The sequence below is a fragment of the Anomalospiza imberbis genome, chromosome 31 (assembly GCF_031753505.1).
Source record: "Anomalospiza imberbis isolate Cuckoo-Finch-1a 21T00152 chromosome 31, ASM3175350v1, whole genome shotgun sequence".
NCBI classification, from domain to species: domain Eukaryota; kingdom Metazoa; phylum Chordata; class Aves; order Passeriformes; family Viduidae; genus Anomalospiza; species Anomalospiza imberbis.
Window position 1 is genome coordinate 1750352 of NC_089711.1, and position 18620 is coordinate 1768971.

An 18620-nucleotide genomic window follows, 5' to 3' on the forward strand; every position below is an offset into this window, starting at 1 on the left:
AATGAAAAAGTATATAAGAGTTGTTATCGTTAACCGTGTGCATGTGTGTGGATATTCTCAGTTCAGTCAGAGAGAAAAGAGAGAGAATTCTCCCAGGCCTAGCCTGGGAAAGTTAGGAGAAGGAATGGAAACAATTATTACCTCTCTTTCTGTTCATGTTGTTTATAGATATGTTCTACCACAGTGGGCTAGTCAGAGTGCACCAATGGTGTGAAAGGTTTTCACTTTGAGACCAATCATATTTCACCTTAGCGATGCTGGTTATCAAAGAGGAATGCTACTTGTTAATAAAGATTATTCTTTGCCTTCTGAAGATGGAGTCTCTTCATTTCCATCCCTGCCTCGGCAGCGACACATGTGGCTATGCACCCAGTGCTGTTACTTTTGCTTTATCCCTTGTTACACCTTTAAAAAATTTTAAAGGGTGAGCCTCGTTTCTCACACTGACCAAATAGTTGCTGAGGCTGCTAGAAACTCCTCTGGCCACCCTGCCAGCCAGCGTACCTCCACCAGAGGATATCTAAGCCCTCTTGTCCAGGGCATTTCAGTGAAATACACCCAATATCCCGGGCAAGGACAGAGAGCCCAAGGTAATTTCCCTGCTTTGCAATCTCATTTGTAGTCAGGCTATTAATTTCAGCCAGGCACACCTCATTAGCTCGTTTTTCTAAAACAAAAAGACCCATGGCAGTACATCTTGAAGAATGTCTCTGCCAATCCTCAAAAGTCCCAATGACCCACCCCATGGAGCTGTCCCAACACCCTTTGCCAGGGTCAAAGCTCTTGGCATCCGCTGTTTACTGCCCTTTGTTAATCAGTTCTCCTTCTCTCTTGTGCCTCACTACCTTTAATAATATCCCGCCCCTCTGGTGGAAAAGACAGCACCAGCACCACCACCTCCCCCCTCCCCGCCGGCAACAGCTGAGTCACCTGGAGCAAAGGGAGGATCCCAGAGACCTCTGGCAGAAGCCTGCCTTCTGAACATCTCCATTGAGCAGTTGATTACCTGTTGTCTCTTCTGAAAACCCTGCCTGATGTCCCTTAACTGCTCTTATTTCTACCTCCTCAGGCAAATTCACCACCTCCAACAAGTGAGTAATTGAGCTTTGAGGAGGGAAGGTTTTTTCCTGCAAGTTAACCTAAACCCCACTCCCTCTCAGCTTTCCTCCCAGCTTTCCAAAAGCCTGTAAAACCCACGCGCATACTTGGAATCTGTAAACATTCTACCACCAAGCTAACTTGAGTTTGGAATTCCAGCTAAAGTCAGTGCTGCTGCTAAGAGAAGGAAAATGGTTCCATGACAGTTGTCTTTTTAAATTTGAGCTGTCATTTAATGTTTCTCTTAAAAGATACCTCACAGGATCCCCGTATGTGCTGTTCCAATAACTCACTTAGAAATAATCTTTATACTGTTTTGCATAGGATGAAGGGCACTGCCAAGCTGAGATGCCTGTGAAATGCTGAGATTTGGCAAAGCAGTGTACCAGCTTCATCTACAAAAGGCAATGGCCTTGTTGCTTTCAGTAGAACTGCTCCATTCAAGCAGGTAGGAACTGGAAGGTTCAGTGCATAACCCCTTAGTTTGACTGTCAATGCCATTATAGGCTGAAATGGAACGAGTCAGGTTTTACTGAGAGGGTCTGTGCTTCATTCACTTCTGGTTTCATTCAGTCTAGAGGCTGGCACAGCACCAGTGGCTGTGGGAGGAGAATGCAGCTCACGTCTAGTGAAGATCTGATTGGTTCCATGTTTCATCTCCAGCCGCTCCATTTGCGTTGGAAACCTTTTGAGGATACGCTTGTAATTTTGCTCAAAATTACAACCGGAGATGCGCCGGTGCCAGGAAGAGGCACGCAGGGCCGGGCTGCTGCCTCCTGCAGCTACAAGGGCCTCCTGGCCGCCTGCCCGTGCCGAGGCTCAGGCTGCTCCGGGCTCTGCCGGGGCTCTGCTGCGGCTCCACCCCGGGCAAGGCCGGGCCCGCTCTCACCTCACAGTCTGCACCTGACAGCTCTGCACCGGAGGAGACCTTTCAGAGCACCCTCTCTGATTCTGCTTTCTCAGCTGAGCACGGCTCTCCTCCAGCCCAAGACATTGCACTTAGGGATACAAGTCCAAGTGGCAGGCGCCCCAATGCTCTCGAGTCACAGCTGAAGGGCTGCATCAGCACAGGGTGTTTGGACTGCCCCACTCCCCCTCTGGTTTTTCCTGCAAATGTCATTGCCCTTTCTGCTTCAAACAGAAGTACCACAGCAGGGCAAAAACAGACCAGTGGGCCGTATACCAAAGGCAGTGTGGTCTGAAGAGGATGAATGAAGAAGAGCCTTCCCCACTTTCACACCGTGCCAAAGACTCCCTAAGTGTCACTTTGCACCCTTAAGGAACAACAGGCAATTCAGAAGGAAATCTTGAGGTTATTCACGGAGTGAGAAAGAAGGGAATCTTCAAGGTGAGTTGTGGTTTCAAACTTTATTCATTTCCAGTCCTACTGTTCCCTGTCCTATTAGACAATCCTACCTTAACACTAACCCTAACCCTAACCTACAATCCTAGTCGAAGTACATGGTAATGGTCCTGATGTGATTATCACATTCTTGTCTCCTTCCTCTTCTTCACTGAAACAATCAGTGGCACCAGGCTGGACGCAGGCTCAGCAAATGTTACAAATGGATGCTGCCCAAAGGAAAAAAAAAATCAACAAAAACAAATGAACCATGAGTTTCCAAGCTCAGTATTTCACAGGATTCCTCTGGCTCCTAGAAAGATGCGGAAAGAGGAGCAATGGGACCATCTGTACCCCATCTTTATGTGCAGGACCTTGCCATCACAGGCAAACCTGGCCCAGAATCCCACTCATCCCTTTATTCTGGTTTCTCCATCTTGCTGGGATTTTTGCCCCGCCAGTGCTCTAGAAGTGGTGCTTTCTGTCCCTGGGGTTTCTTCCTTTCAGGAAACTCCAGTGACTCCCATAGGTCCCTGCCTTTGAAAGACAGGCACCGTGCTAATTTCCACAGGGAGACAGAGCAGTGTCTACCTTTCCATGCCCTGCCCCTCCTGTGCTGGATGGCACCTTCCTTCCCAGCAGGGCCAGCCCAGTGGCGCTGGCTCCTGCAGTTCCCTCTCTGCCACACAACCTGGCAGTAAGCCTGGGCCAGTTCCCCTCTGCCCGAGCGTGCCAGGCAGCAGATGGGGCTGGGACAAGTCCCTCTCAGCTGTCCCTGTTTGCGTGCCAGAAACCTCTAAGGGTGGGGTGGGGGGCACAAACCAGAGGCTCACAGTGAGCCCCTCACAGCCCCTCCTGCCCACAGCCAAATCTCTCCAGACTGCTCTGCCAGGACTGGCATCCTTGGGTTCCTCCACCACCATTTCATGGCTCTGTACCCTGCATTGCTCTACTTCAATTCTTTTGCCATTAGATAAAACTGAACACCCCACCAAATTACAAAACAGGGCGACAGAAACAGAGGACAGAGCGCCTCTCCTCTGAGGGCAGGCTGAGAGACCTGGAGTTATTCAGCCTGGAGGAGAAGAGGCCCCAGGGAGACTTCATTGCTGAGTTCCAGTACTTCAAAGGGGATTCTCAGGAAGTAGGAAAGACCTTTTTTCACAGGCTCAGTTGCAATAGGACATGGGATAATATTTAGAATATATAATGGGGATTGAGTTAGATTAGGTCTAAGGAAGAACTTGTTCACTTGGAGCATGGTGCCACACTGGCAACTGGCACAGGTTGTCCCAAGAGCTGAGTTGCATTTAAAAAAGTGATTTTAATTGTTGCTGATCTCTTGCTCTTTGAGTCATGTTGCTTGCTCTGAGTATGGCTCTGGTAGTAAGTACTGAAAACCAATAATGAGCTTGTGGTTTTCTTGCAGTGCATGCAGGTTTTAATGATTATTATCTCCTACATTTATTAAATACATAAAATATGTTAAGAAGACAGCACCTTGTGGAACAATTTCTGATCACGTATAGATGTTCTGATCTGACAGATGAAGTCTGTCTTCTTTTTAAATGGGAATACACTTAGTATTTATTCAATTATAAAATATTTATGGTCTGCAGCTAAAACCCTGAAACTTCATTCTTTAATAGTAGTAATGTCTTTAAAGACAAGATTTAATCTAAGTTACCGATCCCCTTGTTGATGGCATTTGTGTCTCTTTGGCCAGTCAAAAAAAAAAAAAAAAAAGCTTGTCCCGGGCCCTGGCTCGCCGCTTGTTTCAGCTCCGTCTGTCCCAGTCCCGGCATTTGTCCCAGGTCTCAGCGAGCCGCTCGCTTCGGCTCCGCCTGCCCCGGTGCCGGTGCCTGTCCCGGTCCCTGCGCCCACCCCGGGCTCTGGCTCGCCGCGTGTTCCTGCCCCGGTTCCCGTGCCCGCGGCGGCGGCTCTGCGGGTTCCCGTCCCGCTGCCTGCGGCGGCCCTCCCGGTCCCTGTTTCGCCGCCTGCCGCTTCGGTACCGGCCCCCGCCTCGCTGCTCGCGGCTGCCCGACCGACCCCCTCCCCATCCTGCCCGGTTTGTCCGCGGCTGGTCCGCTGGCCGCGCCCGGCGGGCTCCCGTTAGTCCCGGCTGTCCCGTCTCTGGCCGCTTCTCCCGCAGCGGTTTTCTCGGCCCCATCCCCCGCGGCTTTGCCCGTTCCGGCTACACTGGGCGCTGCCGCCGCTGCCCTGCCTCTGCCGGGAGCGGCCGGCTCAGCCGCCGTGAGCCACGTGGAGGCTGACCGCACTCCCATCCGCTATCCCCCGGACATGCTGCCCCCTTCAGCAGCTCCGGCAGCAAACCCCGCCCGTGCTCCGCCTCTGGAGGACCTGGCCTCTATGGTATGTCCTCCTCACACCGCCCTTCCTGCCCGGAGCTCCGTTCCCTTGGAAACCGCAGCTCCGGTTCCAAGGAACTCCCTGTCCCGAGAAGATGCTCCTTATAAAAATACTAGAGGTGCAGTTAAGAGGCAGCTTTCTCCTGATTTTTCCTCACCACACGAAAATAAGGCTACAGAAAAATACGGGGAGAAAGAAATTGGTCTATTTCCACTGAGAGAGGTCCCGATGGGAGAGGGTTGGACTGGATTTGTGAATGCTCCCCTGACTTCTTCCGAAGTCAGAAATTTTAAAAAGGAAATCAAAGGGATTTTAGAAGATCCCATTGGCACAGCTGAACAACTGGACCAATTTTTAGGTCCAAACATTTACACTTGGGAAGAGATGCAGTCTATAATAAAGATACTATTTTCTCAGGAAGAAAGGGAGATGATCAGAGTTGCAGGCATAAAAGCCTGGAATAAGGAACATCCACAGGGGCCCTCTGGAGAAGAAATAATGCCAACTGAACCTCCGGGGTGGAGTCAGAATAGTGAGCAGGGGAGAAAACTTATGAATGACTATCGCAATACAATAATCAAGGGAATAAAACGGGCGGCACCTCGAGAGCAAAATGCTAAAAAGGCTTTTGAGGCACAGCAGGGGAAAGAAGAGACTCCAACTGAATGGTTGGACAGACTTGGGAGAAATATAAGGCAACATTCCAGAATGGATCCTGAGATTGATGTGAGAAAAGCTTTGTTAAAGATTAACTTTGTGCTTGGCCAGATAATGGAAAAAATTGAAGATCAGCATGACAAATCATTAGATGATTTATTAAAGGAGGCTCAGAAAGTCTATGGCCAAAGCCAAACTAAAAGCAAGGATTGTGGCAGTCACCATGTGAGAAAACAATTACAAGAAAAAAAATCAAAAACCCACAAACACTACTCCTAGATATGACAGTAGTAGAGACAGGGGAACAGAAAAAAATAAAACCCCAATACAAACCAAATCTCAGGAGCATTCCAGGAATGTCTGCTTTTACTGTAAGAACAAAGGACATTATAAGAGAGATTGTCCTAAGAGAGCAACAGATCTGAAAATCTTCTGAGAGATGAGCAAAGAGGAAGAATAGGGGTGTCAAAGGCTCTATTTTCTAGGGGACAGATACCATCTAGAGCCTGTGATAACTTTAAAAGTAAGTCCCCAAGAAGAAGAATTGGAATTTGTGGTAGATACCGGAGCAGAAAGAACCTGTTTGTTAAATATTCCAGAAGGTTATAGTGTACCAACAGATAATCTAATACATGATTGTCTAGAAATTATCCAGTACCAAACAAAAGTTCGAAAAGACCTTGAAGAACAAGTCCTTTCAGAAGAGGAGATAATTTTTGTGGATGGTTCCTCCAGGTGTCTACAAGGAAAAAGAATGTCAGGGTATGCAGTAGTTGAGGGGAAAAACATGCAAACTATTGAAAAAGGGAAATTACCTTCAAACTGGTCAGCTCAAACCTGTGAATTATATGCTCTAAAAAGGGCACTGGAATATTTAGTACACAAAAAGGGAACTATATATACTGATTCAAGGTATGCCTTTAGAGTAGTACATACCTTTGGAAAAATTTGGGAAGCTAAGGATGCAGCAGAAAACAGAGCTGAGTTATGCTAATATTAACTCCAAATGAGGAGAAACTGGAAATTCCAAAATTTAGTGAAGCAGAAGAAAAAGAATTAAAGGAGATAGGAGCTGAACAAGATGAATCAGGGAAATGGAAACTTCCCGATGGAAGACAATTACTTAATAAAAGCTTACTAGAAGAATATTAGAAGACATGCATCAGAAAACTCACTGGGGTACTCAGGCTCTGTGTGATCATTTTCTAAGGAACTATGGGTGTATTGGGATTTTTGGGATAGCAAAGAAAGTAACTGAAAAATGTGTAACTTGCCAAAGGATAAATAAAAAGGTAATGAGGAAAACCACATTGGGAGGTCGGAAATTAGCTCTTAGACCATTTCAAAGTATCCAAGTAGATTTTACTGAACTTCCTCAAGTTCAAAGATGGAAGTATTTATTAGTAATAACAGACCATCTAACTCATTGGGTGGAAGCGGTTCCCACTGCCAAGGCCACAGCCAACGTGGTAAGTAAAACCCTTTTGGAACAGATTATTCCAAGATATGGAATGGTTAATAGGATAGACTCGGACAGAGGAACACATTTTATGTCAAAAGTGTTACAACAATTAATTCAGACCTTGGGGATAAAATGGGAATTACATACCCCATGGCATCCACAGAGTTCTGGCTGAGTAGAGAGAATGAACCAAACTTTAAAAAGAACTTTAACTAAATTAATAGTTGAAACCCGAATGTCATGGGTACAATGCCTACCTTTAGCCTTACTGAGGATCCGAACACAACCCAGGTCAGACCTGGGAGTGTCACCTTATGAAATGATGTTTGGATTACCTTTTCTGACCACCCAACATGAAAATGCTACCTATGAGGTAGGGGAAAAGAGTGTTAAAGGATATATTAACACCATTGCAAAAACTCTTGAAAATTGGAGGTTAAAAGGAATAATCCCCCAAACCACACCTTTAGACTTTAAAATCCATAATATTCACCCAGGAGAATGGGTGTTGGTAAAAACATGGAAAGAACAATCTTTAACTCCACAATGGGAAGGTCCTTTTCAGGTATTGCTGACGACCAAGGCTGCGATGCGGACCAGAGAACGAGGGTGGATCCACGCCAGCAGAATCAAAGGACCTGTGGAAGAACCTAAGGAGTGGACGATAACCTCTGAACCGGGTGATACAAAATTGACTCTTAAACGGGGAATGGGTGGTAATGAACTGGGAAGACCCAAATGATCCAAGAAATATACACAGGATCACACCTGACTGGGGAGTAAGACCGAGTTTACATCAGTGGTTTCAAATACCGCGTGGACAAACTTTGAGGCGCCTCCGATATCCTCCTGGGGAAGGAATACTGCCACCACAGACAGGAGGATCAGGACTGTTTCGGACAGAAAACTCCTGTATTTTGGCCTTAGCCTGTGATTTATACAAAGAGGAGGGCGAATTACAACCTCAATCAGTGCCACGTAATATACCCTGTTTGATTCACCCAAATACTGGGCATGTTAGTTGGGTTAAATATAAATGTTGGAATTGTGGGAAAAATTGGTATTGTAGTTCACACAAGCGACGCCGCCATTGCAAGAAGTGTCGAGTGTCAACTAGATCCCCTATCCAAGCAGAGCTCGAAACAACTGAAATAATAACTTTATTTTGTGGATGGGAATTATTAGTGCCTGTTGAATGGGAAATAGCTGAGGAACAGTGGGAGACCACCGTTAAGGAGTGTCAAAAACGATTTGCCTGGAAATTAGCTAAGAGAAAGTGTCAACAGAAGAGAGGGCAAGACCAGATTGGCCTCTATAATTGCCACCAAGAAGATCACATACACCTGCTGTGGGTTGCAACCCCATAGGCATGGGAGGTGGGAGTATAAGCCATACTGGACCTCTCCTTTTTCTGTCACTCATTTTCTGTCTTTTCCCTTTTGGGATATTGACAAAGCCATGCTACAGGTGTTACCAGAAGCTGTATATGGAAAGACACCGAGGCTCCTTTTTTATCTCGCACACTCATGTCAACAGTCACTGTTATAACCCATCCAAATTAGGAAACTGCATGCACAGTGGACAAAAGTACTGGATTACTGAGAATCTAGGAATAAGTGGTAACAGGATAGGAAGTGAATGCCCAAAAGCGGAAAAATGGATTTGTTTCACATACACTATTGGGAATAAAGCACAGGATTTGGTAAAAGAGCAATTGATAAACAAAAAGGCTAAGCCGGCACCACCACCTAAACCTGTACCAATCTCACTTGACAATTTGTATACCAATGCTGAATACTAGCTAGTGGGATAACGTGTTGGGAATAGAATGGTGGAAAAAGCTAGGTTTCTTCCTGTTATGCGCTACAGCTGGTCTAATATTTCTTCCTTGTTTGATCCCCTGTTTTATTCGACTCATCACCAGTGTAGTTCAAGGCATGCAATTAGTGACCATGGATCAAAAATTGGATACAACAAAAATGGTGCAAAAGATTATGGTATTAAAGAAACAAAATAATATAGAAGACCCCTTTCAAGAAGCTAGATTGATTTATGAAGAAAATGAACAAAAAATGAAGGCTAGAAAGCAGTAAATATTGCTCGAGCCAAAGTAGTTATAAAAAGAAAGAGGAAGGATTGTGAAAAATGCAGATTATATGGCTCTACGCAGATATTTACTATATGTATTATGCTAGGTTGGAAAGTTATGCTGTAGTAACATTTTAATAATATAGTAAATGTAGTTTTGTAATTGAAATTAAGCTTTAGTAGTTAAAATAGAAAATATGTGTGTGTGGTATTCTTTTTGCTCAGGAGAAGGAGAAGATAATCAAGAAATTCTTCACACAGAGATAACAATTACAAAAACCCCTAAATCTTCCAGAGGAAAGGAATTTATGGCTTTCCTTATCAACAAAAAAAAAAAAACGAACTTCTCCGAACTCGACTTAGACTTCAAGGTGCCTGGGATTAACAGGAATTCCTCAACAAGTACCAGACGAACTTCTTGTTTTAAATAAAAATATGCATATTCATGAAGTGATTTGTGTATGCAACAGGTTACCCCTCTTAAGGAGGGAATTCTCTTTTATCGGGGTCCTTCTCCTGGCTCACTTTTGTCCAGAGAGAGGTACCCAGCCCGGGCTGTAACTTTTTGCTGTTATTGTCTCTTTAATTGTCCTAACTCTAATTGTTTAATCTTTATTACTATACTTGTATTAATTTTTTCCATTTTATTTTTAGTAAACTTTTATAAATTTTTAAAACAAGTGATTGGCGTTTATTACAACCCTCTTCCCCAAAACTTGGTATTTTAAGGAGAGCAGACTCTGCTCTCGCCCAGGGAAGCCAGCTCCCTGAGCATCTTGAAGTGCCCGAGTCCCACTGTCCACAAAGTCCTGGCCTGACCGCGTGGAATTCTCCCCACCCTGTCTCCCCAGCCCAGAAACCCCGAGCACGTGTTGGTTTTTCGGAGAGCAGTGAGCACCCAAATGGCTCCCAGTCCCCAGAGAGCCAAGAAAACGGAGGATGCCACGTGGCACCGCGCCCTACCTGGTCTCCTTCTTCCCATGATTTCCCTCAGCATCCCAAAAATCCTTTCTTTCCCCTCATGCCCCCTGATCCTCGTGATACCTTCCCTCCCCCCACCTTACCTGGCACTCCCTCAGCCCCGCCCCTCCCCCCAGGGGGCGTCTGCCGACATGACATCACCAGGCAGCCCCGCCCCCTGCCACCCCTGTCCCCGCCCCTTGTTCCCACGGTGGCCCCGCCCCCTGTTCCCACGGTGGCCCCGCCTCCTGCCCGGGTTCCCACGGTGGGGGCTCGCCCACTGCTCGCCCCTGTAGCCACACCAGTGATCCCAATGCTTCCCGCTCAAGGGAAAAGCAGCAGGGAACTGCAGACCCAATGCAGGGTCCCGATTTCTCACTCGCCCCTGTCACATATCAGCATGCAGGGCAAGGGGCAGGAGCCACAACTGCTAATTGGAAAGCTTTTGCACAGCAAATAATAAGAGAGATTTGCAAAACACACCAACAGTATGGCCCACAGAGCCCATGCTTCCGGGGCCTTTTAAAGGCTGAACTGGGGAGGACTGTACTCGTCCCACATGATTTAAAACAGCTTTTTTCGTGCCTCATGACCTCTACAGAATTCAAACTGTGGGAAGGAGCATGGAAACAACTGCTGAAAGAGGCCCTCCCAGACTTGCATGCTGATCCAAACACAGCAAAGGATGCCAGTGGCGTGCCAATTACCACTGAGCATCTCCCCGGTGAGGGCCAATGCCCTCTGACTGGGTCTCTGGTCCCAGTCCAAGCTGCAGTAATCCCTGTGGTAGTCCTTGAGAGAGTCAGAGATGCAGCTGAAAAAGCCTTCTTTGCCCTTCAACCTGACGACCCTCTCGAGCCATATAGTAAGATCACACAGCTACCATCAGAGCCTTTTTTGAAATTTGTGGAAAGGTTAACTAGAGCTATTGAAATCCAAGTTAGGAAAGAAAATGCAAGGGAAGAAGTTTTAGAGGAAATGGCATTTGCAAATGTGAATGAACAGGGCCAGCTGCAATTCTGAGCTTACCTTTAGAACCCCCCTACACTAAAAGATATGCTTCTAGTCTGGAACAGGAAAGTGCCTCTGAGGAGTGTGGCTCAGGACACCAGACCAAAGCTGCTGCCAAGACCACCACAGAGAGTCGCCGTTGCCAGCCCAGCGCCCATTCCATCAGCACAGCGGCACACTGGGCAGCAGCGAGGACCAGCAATGGTTGACCCCACAAAGCCATGCCTGCTTTGTAAGAACCTTGGGCACTGGGTTAACCAGTGTCCCCTGAAAAAGCAATTGGATCAATTTAAAAATAGCAGGGGTGGAGAACTACAAGCGCTCCCAGGGGGTCAACAACAACAACAAAACTAAATGGGGTGCTGTGCAAGCACGGGGCTCTGGCACCTCTGGGACCTCAGAGCCTGCTGTGACCTCAGCCTGCTGTGACCCCAGAGCCTGCTGTGACCTCATGGCCTTAGCTGCACCCCAGAGTGTGCCCCCATCGATACAAATGGACTGCCCTGCCTGTAAATGTTTGGCTTGATCCAAGATCATTCCTCAGCAAATCCTTTCTTTTGCCTGCTGACATTGACTGGGGCCCAGGCAACAAAAGAACAGGAGCTGCAGGCCACCCACACAGCTTTTCCTATTAATGAGCACTGAGCCTTTCTTTCTGCAAACAGAGGGATGTTGGGGGGATTTTTGCACCATCAGGCCGAGGCACAAGGCTCTGCATCCTCCCAAGGAACAGAGCCAGCCCCCTTCAGTGCGAGAGGGCGCGGCCTCAGCTGCAGCCCCGGTGCCTCCTGTGCCCCAGGGCACGGCCCTGGCTGTAAATGTCTTGGGCTGCAGCTCAGGGCCAGGGCGGAGCTCAGCAGCCTCATCAGAGCCCGGGGCCGCGGCCCTTCCCTGCCGGGGCCCTCGCCTGGCCCGGCCCGGCCTGAGCAGCCCGGCCTGGCCCCAGGGGACGGGCTCTGCCCGCCCGCTGTGCCCGCAGCCTTCTGGGCCCAAGGGTTTGCAAGAGGCTTTCTCCCAGCCCTGCAAAACCTTGGCCAAGTGTCCCTTTGCTGTGCTGAGAAGAGTAAAAAACCCCTCACATTTACCCTGACGCACAGCTCATGAGGGATCCCTGCACACCCTAGGAGAGGCCAGAAATATCCCTGTGTGCCTCGTGAGGGATCCCTGCACACCTCAGCAGAGACCCCAAAATGTGGCAAGCACATTTCTCTCTCTCTCAGGATTTTTATAAAGCGGCACAGAGAGAAGTGAAAGAGAAAACAGTTTCTATTTCTGCTCCTTGTTTTTCTCTTGTGGAATGTGTTTGGAGAATTGTTTACCTAGAGCGAATGCCTGGTTGGATCACGGTGGATTGTTTGGGCCTGATGGCCAATCCGATCCACCTGTGTCTGGACTCTGGAGAACAGGGTCACGAGTTGTGAGGGAGTTAGATATGATGGTTAGAGAGAGTAGCATGTAGTTTTTAGTGTCCTCTTTTATATAGTATATTAATGTATCATAGCATAATTATAATAAAGAAATCATTCAGCCTGCTGAACTAAGTCAGACATCATCATTCTTCCCATTGGGTTCGCCGACATCTACAACACATGCCCTAGAGGAAGTTATCCCAGGGAGGCTGGGACTAGATGATCTTTAAGGTCCCTTCCAATCCAGGCCATTCTGTGACTCTGTATCCTGTCGTCCTTGGAACCACTGTGGAACTGTTCGCTGCCTTGCAGCAAGTCTTTGAGCCGCTGTCCAAAAATTAAGAAATCTTTGTTGCAAATATTTGACTTCTAAGCTTTAAAGTGTTGACCATAGAGATCTGGGTACAGCTCTTTGGATACAGGCACAGCTGTTCAGGGAGAAAAAGGCAAGCTGAATGTGTGCTCCCTGGTGATTGGGAAGCAGGGGTAGTTTTAGCCTGCAGCTCGAATGACAGCTCTGAAGACCCACAGAGCATACATTAATTCCTTCTGTTCCCTCTGTCTCCCTTCCCAAGGTGGATGCCCAGCTGCAGGTTGTACGTAAGCTGGAGGAGAAGGAACACTTACTGCAGAGCAGCACTGGAAGGGGAGAGAAGGAGCTGGGTCTGCGAACACAGGCCCTGGAGATGAGCAAACGCAAGGTGAGTGATGCCTTTGTTTCCTCTTGGGTTGTGAGGTGGAGCTGCTGCCTTGTGGGAGGCATGGAAGGCTCTGAGCTCTCACTGGGATTAGAGAACCTGGTATTCCCTGCTTTTGGATGAGTATATCAGAAGGCTGAGGAGTCCTGGAGAGAATTATGATTAAAGTACTGGAGACTGATGTTTTCCTTTGATAAGGAGAAGCAGGTCATATGTTTTTCTGTGTAACCTGTGGTGAAGAGAGAGACAGCAGCCAGATGGACTGGGGTCAAAGCTTTTGTAGCAAAGATGGGATAAGCAAAAGGAAATACAGCTGGGGAATGTGAACACTTTCAACAAATGCCTAAGACGAGTAAAGTAGGTGTGTTACCAGTAAAATAAATCTAAGTTTATAGCTGATGCTGCCTTTGTTGTTAAGTTTTAGTAGAAATGCAGAAATTACATTAAAACAGGCAGAAAGGAAAGCAGGAATATCCCTGTGAAGAGGAGCTGGGGAGAATTCAGCAGTGACCTGTGTTTAATAGGACAGTTTGTGGTATTAAGGGCACTTGGTTATAAAGTCAGAAGAGAACTGGTGAAGAGAGATTGTTAGAAATAGGTATCGTGCAGTTCTGTCTAGGACAGCGATAGAACTGCCTCTGAACACTTTAATAGAGAAGACATGGAAGCTGGAAGGCTGAAAATAGGTTAAGAAGAGAATTGGATGATCATTGGTGTTTTTGTAAGAGATGTGCCTTGCAGTGTGCCAAAGTTTGGCTCTGCCCAAAGGAATCTTGAAGCTAAATGATTAGAACTTGTTGATAATAAGGTAAGAACAAGGGACTAGAGACCACCAGAGCTGTTCTTCTGTGTTTGCTCCTTATGTACTGGTTTTCTTTCTCAGGCCATGGATGCAGCCCAGCTTGCAGATGATCTGAAGGCCCAGCTAGAGCTGGGTCAGAAGAAGTTACATGATTTTCAGGAGGAGATTGTAGAAAACAGAGCAACTAGAGAGAAGGAGATGTTCAACCTCAAAAGGGCTGAGGTATATACCCTATGCACAATCCTTCAAGATCTGTCTGCTTTCGTGTCCTTCTCCTTGTACACTGAGCTTGCAGAGGGTTTCAGCTGAACTGCTCTTGGTATCCAGTTTCACTTTGACTTTGGCTTCATCGGGTCCTGGCTCTTTCAGATTTTGTCCCCTGATAACTGACAATACTTGTGGCATCAGATGATCATGTTGTCTCTTGGATTATAGGGGATGAAACTATGGCTGGCATGACTTAGCCAGGTGCACGTTCTCTTTGGTCCCTGAAGAAGCTGACAGAGAATGTACTGCTCCTTCACTTGCTCTCCTGTTTTTCCGCAGGAAGATATTTCTAGGTTGTGCAGGAAGCTGGAGACCACAAAGAAGCCTGACATGGTTCCCAGCTGTGATGAGATCCTGATGGAGGAAATCAAGGATTACAAGGGGAGTGTCTGTGTCCGTCAGCTTCCCTTTTTACTTTAGTCAGAAGGTGTGTAGGCACACTTTCAGTGTCTGACATCTCTCGTCTGTACTCTGGCACTGGAGAAACCACCTTGTCCTTCTGAGGGATGGAAGTACCGACATGTTGAGACATCTCTGAGCACAGCAGCTGGGCTGCAGGGCCCCTCACAGCTCTGTGTGTGTGTGTGTGTGTCTGTGTGTGTGTCTGTGTGTGTCTGTGTGTCTGTGAGTGTGTCTGTGTGTGTGTCTGTGTGTCTGTGTGTGTGTCTGTGTCTGTGTGTCTGTGTGTCTGTGAGTGTGTCTGTGTGTGTGTCTGTGTGTCTGTCTGTGTGTCTGTGTGTCTGTCTGTGTGTCTGTGTCTGTGTGTGTGTCTGTGTGTGTGTCTGTGTGTGTGTCTGTGTGTCTGTGTGTGTGTCTGTGTCTGTGTGTCTGTGTGTCTGTGAGTGTGTCTGTGTGTCTGTGTGTCTGTGTCTGTGAGTCTGTCTGTGTCTGTGTGTGTGTCTGTGTGTGTGTATTGCAGGCCTGCCTGACGTGCCCGTGCTGCAACATGCGCAAGAAAGACGCGGTGCTCACCAGGTGCTTCCACGTCTTCTGCTTCGAGTGTGTGAAGACGCGCTACGACACGCGGCAGCGCGAGTGCCCCAAGTGCAACGCGGCCTTCGGGGCCAACGACTCCCACAGGATCTACATCGGCTGAGGCCCTCTCAGAGCCCCTGCTGGTGCTGAGCCAGCCTCCTTCCCTCCCTCTCAGCTTCTGCTGCCTGAGCTGCAGTGTCTTCTGGGAGGAGCCTTCAGGGTCTCCAAAGAAATACACTCTGGATCTTGCTTCCTTTCTTGGCCCTGTCCCTTTGGTCATGGCCTCAGTTTTTGTGTGCTCTTTGTGCCTGAGAGGAAGTTTCCCATCCCTTGCTTTCACACTGCCAAGGCGGGAACGTGCAGCTGAAGTGCTGCCTTGGTGGGATGGAAGCTGAGCTGCAGCAGAGATTAGTGAGAGCTTTATTTGAGGGCTCTGCTTTGGATGCTAATTAAGTCCCATCAAGGAATGGCACTGCTCCTGGGAGGGAAGCGTTTCCCAATTAACAGGCCCAATAGAGACCAAGGAAATTAATCTGTAGACTCAGTGGAGCAATTCCTTAGGTACCTGTGCACCTTCCCGAGTCAGGGCAAGAACCCTCGAGGGCTGGTGCACTAGGAAACCCTACCCCAAACAAACACGTCTGAATATCCACCAGAGGAGAAAGGAGAGATCTTGGAGACCCTTAGAAAACAGCATTCCACTGACAAGCCCTGGTTGATGTGCTCACCTTCCCCTAGGCTGAAGCATTGCTGCCATTGTCCTTCTCAGAAAAGGGCTTTTAGTGGTTCCTTTGCTGCAGCTTTACCACAAAGATTGACCTTGTTATGTACAAATTCTTCTTAAAGCTGTTCTTTGGTTTATTTTTCTGGTTCTCCTGCCTCTGGTACTGTTTGCTCTCCCATCCTTTGTCCAGTTCTTGGAAACATTTCTCACAAGCTTTAAACTTCTACAGTAGAGACACTTGATCTCTTCCTTCCTCTCCTTTCAAGATATGCTCAGCTAGAACAACTTTTGTCCCTTTGGCTCTATCCCCAGTAGCTTATTCCTGACACAACGGGAGGGCCAGGACGCTGCATTATTTCTGCAGCCATTTTGTCATGGCTGCTGGGAATTTTGGCAGGGATGTGGTGTGGCTTAGAGTCTCGGTGCTCCCTGTGCTTGGAGGGTTTGAAGCCTGTTCCTAAAATCCAAACGGGAACTTGTTGATTTGTGACATTTCTTCCTGGGATGTAGTGTTTAAGTAAACTTAATTTGCCTGGAAGGTGCACCTTTCAGAAGTTTGTCTCATGGGTGTCCCTTCCCTGAAGCATGGAATCTCCTGCCTTCCTCCATCCCCTCCCTGCAGGAAATACCAGATACAAAGTAAAAGGAGTTCATCACAGGCTCTTACACTATTCATTATCTTGGGGAAAACATTCAGAATATATGAGTAAAGCCTTGTAAATGATGAGGAATCCTGAGAACTGAGAAGGAGCACTGCATCCTGCCTTTCCAAGGGGAACCTGGGCTGCTGAGAGTTCCTGCTATGGTGTAAGAGCTGTTAGAAGGAATGAGAGTAGAACCCGCTCCCCTTTCCCTGGAAATTGCTCCCGGGATTACAGGTTCTGGCAGCAAGTTGGCTAAGGAATGATGTGCTAATGCTGCTGGTAGATTTTGGGGTACAGATGCTTCTTCATGGCACCAGGACCTGGCTCATGAATAAACTGTCTGCATCTTCAAACCCCTTGGCTAGAGCAGCAGGAGTTCCTTTTACAGCTGTGAACAGCAGCCTGAACTTTGCAGCCCCAGCAGAGCTGCAAAGCCCCTCTGTCCGTCCCCAGTCACTCTTGTATCACCTTTCTACTGAAATGAGCTTTGTGTGAACTCTGCCCAGGTTGGCATCCCTCTGCTCCTGGCAGGAAATGGATGCTTCAAACAAGTTGTATTAGTTCCACGGAGGAGTTTTGGAAACTCCTCCCTTAGCAAGAAAAAAGTCTTGGTTTTGTTTTAAAACAAAAGCTTATTTCAAGCTCACTTTGGAAGTGATTGAGTTTCTCTCGGTGGACATAATTTTAACACTTAAAACAATGCACATTTTGGGTTTGTTCTAAAGTAACAGCTTATTTCAAGCTCATTTCTGAAATAACTGAGTTTCTCTGTGCTTATAATTAAACCACCGAGAAACAGAATGTATGGAAATAATTAACATTTATCAGGACTAGTAAGTATTGGGGTAAAAAAAGTAAAGCGGTGACAGTATTCTTTATGAAAACATTCTCTAAATTCAGTGTCTTAGACAAGAAAGAAAAAACCTCATCTCCAGTCTCCCGTGCACCTGCTGTCACAGCAGATCCTCCCCTCTGCCACAGTCTGCAGGCACTGATGTGCCTGTGCCACTCCCCTTCCCACAGAAACCCACAGCAATCTCTTGTCCCCAGGGGATCAGGCTGGAGCAGTGGCTGAAGGAGAAAATAGCATGTCTTTGTTGGGCAGCAGTAAGTTGAGTCTTTTGAGAAAAGGCACAGTTGGTGATGCACTAATTCAGAGCAATCCGTATTTTGCAGTTGACATGGGAGAAACTCCTCAGACAGCCACCAGAAATAATACTTGCTTAATAGTAGTTATTAGGTGGTTGACAGTTTTCCATTTCTATTTTTGCTTTTAGATGAAGTCTGATTTGTTGAAGGATTTGGTGTTTGGAGCTTTGAAGCAAAACATTTTTGTTTAAGATATGACTAACATTTTAATTTTTTTTTTATAATATGTTTCTGGGCTCGTGTGTAGAGATAAGAACATAAAAGCCTTGATAAAAATACTTACAAAATTGGCCTGAAATACTTCTTTCCTAGTGTTTTGATGATAGGAGCAATATTCACGTGTTCTAAACAAGTCACGTTGGAGGTTGTGAGGTACCAGATGCTACACAAAGAAAAAGCTCTTTCTAGAAAACTGATTATCTGAAGGGGGGAGGCAGGGGAAGGGAAGGCAATGAAAGTGACCTCAGTGCCTTGCCCATCAAGTTTGTCAGGAATGTGGGGCCATCCCAGATCTATTGCACCTACCAAGGTGCAGGCCCGTGGATCCCACTTCTTTGTTTTACATCCTAATTTCTCTTCCCCGTGTTCCTGCACTGGAAGGAGCAGACACACAGAATCAGAGAAGAAAGAGCAGCTCTTGAGGCTAATTCGTCTGGGTCTCACTGTGACCAGCTTTTGGTGCTGATGCAGAGCTTTTCATACACAAGGGCTTTTCAAAGGTTGGAGATGCAAATAGGTAGAATGTCTTCCTCAATGCGCCTGCAGCCTTTGAACTGCACCTGACAAGAACAGCCCAGGCACGGCCCCGCCCAGTGCGGCTGGGCGCGCGCGGGCCCGAGCGCAGCGCCCCCCTCAGGCCGCGCGCCGCCGGCGCAGCCGCGGCCGTTGCGCCGGGGCCGTTGTGGCGACAGCCGGCGAGCGGCGCCATGGCGGAGCTGCCGCTGCCCGCCGGGCTCAGAGCCAG

The 18620-nt window shown here is 47.5% G+C and overlaps 3 protein-coding genes across 3 annotated transcripts in view; 2 read left to right on the top strand and 1 right to left on the bottom strand.

The window, feature by feature from the left end:
* The window catches only part of LOC137463884 (zinc finger protein 271-like), a 515109-nt gene that overhangs the window by 382403 nt on the left and 114086 nt on the right, over nt 1-18620 (top strand). The window lies entirely within an intron of this gene.
* LOC137463883 (zinc finger protein 850-like) overlaps nt 1-18620 on the bottom strand; it is a 490013-nt gene that overhangs the window by 366186 nt on the left and 105207 nt on the right. The gene's annotated exons all lie outside the window — the stretch shown is intronic.
* Nucleotides 10786-15754, top strand: LOC137463876 (E3 ubiquitin-protein ligase BRE1A-like). The gene is made up of 5 exons (XM_068175261.1): nt 10786-10842; nt 12973-13098; nt 13979-14119; nt 14444-14551; nt 15084-15754. The coding sequence occupies exons 1-5, from the start codon at nt 10786-10788 to the stop codon at nt 15258-15260; spliced, it is 609 nt and encodes a 202-aa protein (XP_068031362.1). The 3' UTR covers nt 15261-15754.

Excerpts from the sequence above, each read along its gene's own strand:
- LOC137463876 (XM_068175261.1), top strand. The coding sequence starts at position 10,786 with ATGCAGCTGAAAAAGCCTTCTTTGCCCTTCAACCTGACGACCCTCTCG. Across the intron at positions 14,120-14,443 it reads TCAACCTCAAAAGGGCTGAG|GAAGATATTTCTAGGTTGTG; the intron begins GTATATACCCTA and ends GTTTTTCCGCAG. Across the intron at positions 14,552-15,083 it reads TCAAGGATTACAAGGGGAGT|GCCTGCCTGACGTGCCCGTG; the intron begins GTCTGTGTCCGT and ends TGTGTATTGCAG.